Here is a 5,342-nt window from a genome sequence, read left to right as displayed (position 1 = left end):
GTGCACAAGAAGGGAATTTCCCATCTTATAAGTGTGCTGCTGGTTACTACTGCCCAAGTACAGCACCCTGCGCTTGTCAGTATTGAAATGCATCCTGTTTTTGTTAGCCCACCCCTGTAACCTATCCAGGTCTTGCTGCAGTCTTTCCCTCCCTACTAGTGTGCTCACCTCACCCCAAATTTTGGTATCATCAGCGAATTTAAACAGGCTTTGACATAAGAAAATGTAATCACTCATACCTAGCTGAGCTGGATCTCCTGGAGGACCTGGAGGACCTGGAGGTCCAGACTTTCCATATGTTCCATGGTCCCCTGGAAGACCATGAAATCCTTTTGAGCCAGGTAAACCAACACCTGGCAGTCCAGCATCTCCTTGGAAGCCCTTAACACCTGTCGGGCCTGGAAAACCAGGGTCACCTGGGAGACCTCTGATACCATCACCCTGTGTTAAGATAGATTAAACAAATATAGGTAAACACTTAGACTTTTGCTAGGAATGCAACAACACCCCCAATAAATTAAACTATTTTTATTATTATTTAATTTATGATGGTTATTCCCCTATTTCGTTGACATTTACAAGGATAACATTAACAAAAAGGACCTTTAAAATAATAAGTTAAGACTTTGACTTAGATTTTTAGAGTAGGACAATTACTAAGAAAGAAATATCAATTGACAGAACATTTCACTAAAATGGCTGGCAAATGAACATTTGGACAATGCAAATCACTGATATACAATCCATGGCTGTAAAACTGCAAGTAGAGTCCATAGTCTGATTAAAGAGCTCCTCACTCTGCCCATTACACCTGTGACAAGCCAGATAGCATTGTAAATACTGATTAGTAGGGAAAACTAGGGTAGGTCAGTGTAGTGGCTAGAGCCAAGGGTCCCTAGTGGATGGATGGAAGCCATGCCAGAGGCTACATGCTAGAGATCAGGAGTTGGGGAGACAACAAATCTAAGACCAAGAAGTAAGGCCAAAATCAGGTATTAGGTCCACAGCCAACGGGTCAGAAAGCAAAGCCCAAGAGCCAAAAGAGAATCCTGGATTATGGGCCATAGTCAGAAATATGGAGCTAGGAACCAGGAAACAAAGACCAGGAGATCAGAAAGCAATGGCTAAGAACCATTAAAGGAAAAACAGATGTGCCTATATCAAATGGCAGTCTGAAAGCTCACTGTGTTGTGCAATAAAAGTCAGGAGAGCCAGGGTGGTTCTTTATGAGAGGAGATGGAGCCATTCTAGTGGCTGACCAAAGGCTGGCTTGGAAACCAACTGGTACAGTTTAGGCTTGGGAGCATGGACTTTTCCCTTACGCTGATAAGAATATGATATACATTTTTTCATCCTCTCTCTGCCATCACCAAGTAAATAACATAGGAAGAAAAGAGAAGTATAAATCATGGAAGCAAAAATGGTTGAGAAGACAGGAGACTGCAGAAAGTGTCAACTGGAGAGGAGAGAGGAAGAAAATAATTATGGAATAATTATGATTGGAGATGTATCAAGGCTCATGCTGAAACAAAACTAGATTTTGGACTGGTGTTCAGTTTAAATTAAATCTGAAATTTTGAGAACTGTTGTCATAATTAGGGATCTACCTAAATCATGTTGGAAATGCACTACATAGTAGCTCCTTTCATTTTGCTCTTTACACTATATGCTGCCCTGCCGCTGATTGGCTGAGGGGTGCTGGTGGCCCTGCTGCTTGCTGCTGATCAGCCAGGAGGCAAGAACTGCAGCATATTTAAAATCATGGTTTTTGCTTCCTAGCTGATCAAGAGCAAGCAACTGGGTCACCAAGGCACCTCTGCCAATCAGTGGGAGGGGGGCGGCAAGACAAAAAGAGCAAGGATAAAGTTGCCACTGGGTGCATCTACCACGAGATGCTATGTCACTGTAGCAACATGCTATGGCTACATAGGATCAGTAGGCACAAACTGTGATGCCACAGCTACATCGCTGTAGCAATGTGCTCCCTAACTATAGTGTGCTGCTCCAGTGATGTAGCAGCTAAAAATAACTGTGTGCCATGGGCATGGTGCAGTACGGCTGTTACTGCACCTTCATTCAGTATTTCTTTTTGGAAGTACTTAATGATGGCGCAGTAACAACAGCACCATAGGGGCACATGTAGACATGCCCACTGTGCAGCACACTTCTGGTGCAATTCAGGTAGACCCTTAGTCATACTATTTTGTTACAAAATGGCAGATGTATCATGATTTGCTATTCCAGGGGTGTCAATTGGGGGTACACATACCCCCAGGGGTACTTAGGGGGCCATAGGGGGTATGCGCAGGCAGGCAGGTGGGGATAGAGTGTGTCTCAGCATGCAGCAGCAGCATCTCCCTTGGTATATTCCCAAAGTTTGCCTCTTACCCAGGGGAGGTGGAGGGGAAGGAGCATGCCAGGTGATGCCAGCCTCACATGGCACACTGCAGTGCCTCCCCCCCATCTCAACTTGCTGTCCTCCACCCCTTCCTGGAGAGCAGCAAGGGTCTGAATGGTAGTGTGTGTGTGGGGGGGGATGTGCTTCTGTGCCCGCTCCCAGGAGCAGGGCCAGGGGGGCAAGGGCAGGGGCACCCCTCTGCAGGCCACACAGGTGCTGCCTGGCTGGCCAGATGGGGGGGGGGGCTTGCACACAGCAGCCGTTGCTGCCATTGCCACCTGCCACCCACTGCCCTGTGCCACCGCCATGCCCGTGCCACTTTCCCAAGGCTAACTGCACATGCAGCTCTGTGGGCCTGTGGCTACGATTGTCTGGGCATAAGCCTTATCAGCAGCCCACGGAGGAAAGCAGCGTGTGCACGGTGTCAGCGGCCACATGGGACGGTGAGTGGTAGTGACAGTGGCAGCGACAGTGGCAGCAATGCAGGTTGGTGGGTGGCAACTGCAGCAGCAGCTGCCGTGTGTGTGCCCCCCTGTTTGGCTCCCCCTCCCAGTGCCACCACTACATGCACCCCTGGGAAAGCATGGGAGGGTGCGTGCCCCTGGATCTGCGTGGGCTACCGCTGTGGGCCAGGGCTGGGGCTGTGCCAGGTTCTTCCTGGGGGGGGGACTGGGCAATGCTGCACTTGGGCTGGGTGGCAGTGGCACTGGGAGGGCTACTGTGAATTCTGGAGTGGCTGCAGCTCCTCCTGTAGCCCTGCTCCCAGTGCTACTGCTGTCTGCCTCAAGCGCAGCCCAGCTCAGCCCCTTGCCAGCGCTGCCCCAGCCCCAGCTCACCCTGCATGCAGATCCAGGGGCACGCACCCCTCCCATGCCCTCCCAGGGTGCGCGCAGTGGTGGGCGCTGCTCCCCACCTCCTCCTCTCTTCTCCCCTGCCTCCAGTTGGTTGGAAATTCCAGTTAGTATGGTATGCTGGTGACTAAAATGCCATTTAACACAGCTTTTACTGTAGTTCTTATGTAAGAAGCAGGGAATGCAGTAGCTAACCAATGATTCAGTAAACTATCTTGGCTTGGATGTATGCTGGTATTCATTTGCTTCAATACAGAAGGAATTCAAATGAAAGCTAAGAAGAAAACTTATAAATCTGACTACATGAGCTACCAGTAAACACACTGGAATGATTTATTTGTATGTAGGTAATGGAAGACAGCTTGACTATGAGCAACAAAATAAAAGTACATATATTCACTACTTACTGGAAGGCCAGTGGGTCCTGGTAAACCATGTGTGCCATCTTTTCCTGGTAAACCATCGTCACCTTGAACACCAGCCAGCCCAGGATCTCCTGGATCTCCTTTAATACCTAAAAAGTGCTCTTATTATGAGACTACTCCACTATTAAAAAGGCATATACATAGTTTTCAAATGGCAAGTGAAATAAGCTGTGTACTCTACCTTTAGTCGTTATATAAATAGAATCTCCTTTCTGCCCTCTTGGTCCAGGGTATCCAGTTTCACCAGGGAAGCCCTATTGAGATCCAAATGGAAAAATGAACTGGAACTCTTTATGAAACCAATGGACAAGCCACAACTGTGCTCTAAATATCCTGCTTCAAACATTTCTTATCACCCTGTGGCAGTGACCTTTTCGCCAGTGCTCTGATCCTTAATCCATACCCTGATATTGATATCACCCTCATATCTGACCAGCTATTGGTGTTTTTAATAGATGAAGTTGATTTTTTTTTTCTGAAAACATTTTTGTTTGAATGGAAAATGGACTTTTTTGTTAAATGAAATGTTTGCCTTTTTTGTCTTAAAAATGTTTTGGTTTTCATTAACATTTTGACAAACCCCTGAAAATTACTGATACAATGTTGCAGTCCAAAGGAAATATTTCCATTTTCATATTATTTGGTGGTCTCTGGTATGTATATGCAGAACTTAAAGAAAGTTATTAAATATCTTACTTCTGTCCCAGGGAAGCCTGGAATGCCATGTTGACCTTGATCGCCAGGCTCTCCTTTCCTTCCAGGCTCTCCAGGTGGGCCTTCAAAACCTGGTGGACCAGGTAGACCAGCAGAACCCTTTCTGGCTTCATCACTTCTGGTACACTTACAATCCCCTGTTTCACCTGCAGAAATGTATAAGGAAGGTGAACAATCAATATCTCTGGAAAAAATCAACTGCAAGAATCAATGAGGAATTTCAAGTGAGGTCATTTTTATCCATTGGGTGAGGGAATAGGGTCATGGCACTATTGAATACCATAGCTAAACTTTATTTGACTTTACTGGAACAGAACCTGTTACCTGTAATGAAGACATAAGAACATTTTAAATAAAGAAAAATAAAATATATTTAAGAAAGGAACTATACCTATGAGACATTTTTCTCATTGCACCAGCATTACACCGAATCCTTCAGGCATTATTTGGATCATATTCAGGCAAAACATACACTGAGCCCAAACGGGAGTTTTGCATCAGTAAGGAATGAATAAGGACTGCAGGATTTGGCCCACTATTTGTGCTGCCTTACCTTTAAATCCTTTATCTCCTCGTGGTCCAGGGAAACCTTGGCTGCCTGCTTCACCTGGATCCCCGGTGCGTCCCTTCAGTCCAAATGAGATGACTACAAGGTTAATAAATTTGAAATATAATATTAATGTGCTATGTATTTGTTCTGATTCTCTCCCTTTCTCTTCCCACTCATAAACAGTACTGCATCTGACTCTTCTGTCCTTTCCCACTCAGTGCTATCTACAATCTACTCAGATCCTTCTTGTCTACCTCCTCTCTAATTTTGTAAAAAGACACAGTCAGTCACCCAAACTCATCATTGTTGCTGACCCCTTAGCTGCCTGTCTCATTACTTTTACCTTCTTATTTGACTTGCAGTCCTGGTTTATAACTATCAGTTTCCCATGAAAGATAGGCATA

General features: G+C 45.8%; 1 protein-coding gene across 2 annotated transcripts in view; it reads right to left on the bottom strand.

Annotated features, from left to right (window-relative positions):
• The window catches only part of COL4A2 (collagen type IV alpha 2 chain), a 291,109-nt gene that overhangs the window by 78,284 nt on the left and 207,483 nt on the right, over positions 1-5,342 (bottom strand). For both annotated transcript variants that reach the window (XM_019524110.1, XM_019524111.1), the window contains exons 20-24: positions 4,942-5,034; positions 4,371-4,534; positions 3,856-3,928; positions 3,657-3,763; positions 240-441 (exon numbers count right to left, since the gene is read on the bottom strand). In XM_019524110.1, coding sequence (XP_019379655.1) covers positions 240-441; positions 3,657-3,763; positions 3,856-3,928; positions 4,371-4,534; positions 4,942-5,034 — 639 coding nt within the window. The remainder of the gene's footprint in view (positions 1-239; positions 442-3,656; positions 3,764-3,855; positions 3,929-4,370; positions 4,535-4,941; positions 5,035-5,342) is intronic.

The sequence above is a fragment of the Gavialis gangeticus genome, unplaced genomic scaffold (assembly GCF_001723915.1).
Source record: "Gavialis gangeticus isolate Ggan-Ray unplaced genomic scaffold, GavGan_comp1, whole genome shotgun sequence".
In the NCBI taxonomy this organism is placed as follows: Eukaryota; Metazoa; Chordata; order Crocodylia; family Gavialidae; genus Gavialis; species Gavialis gangeticus.
Note: the sequence above shows the minus strand (reverse complement) of the source record. Positions and strands in the feature narration are given on the sequence as shown.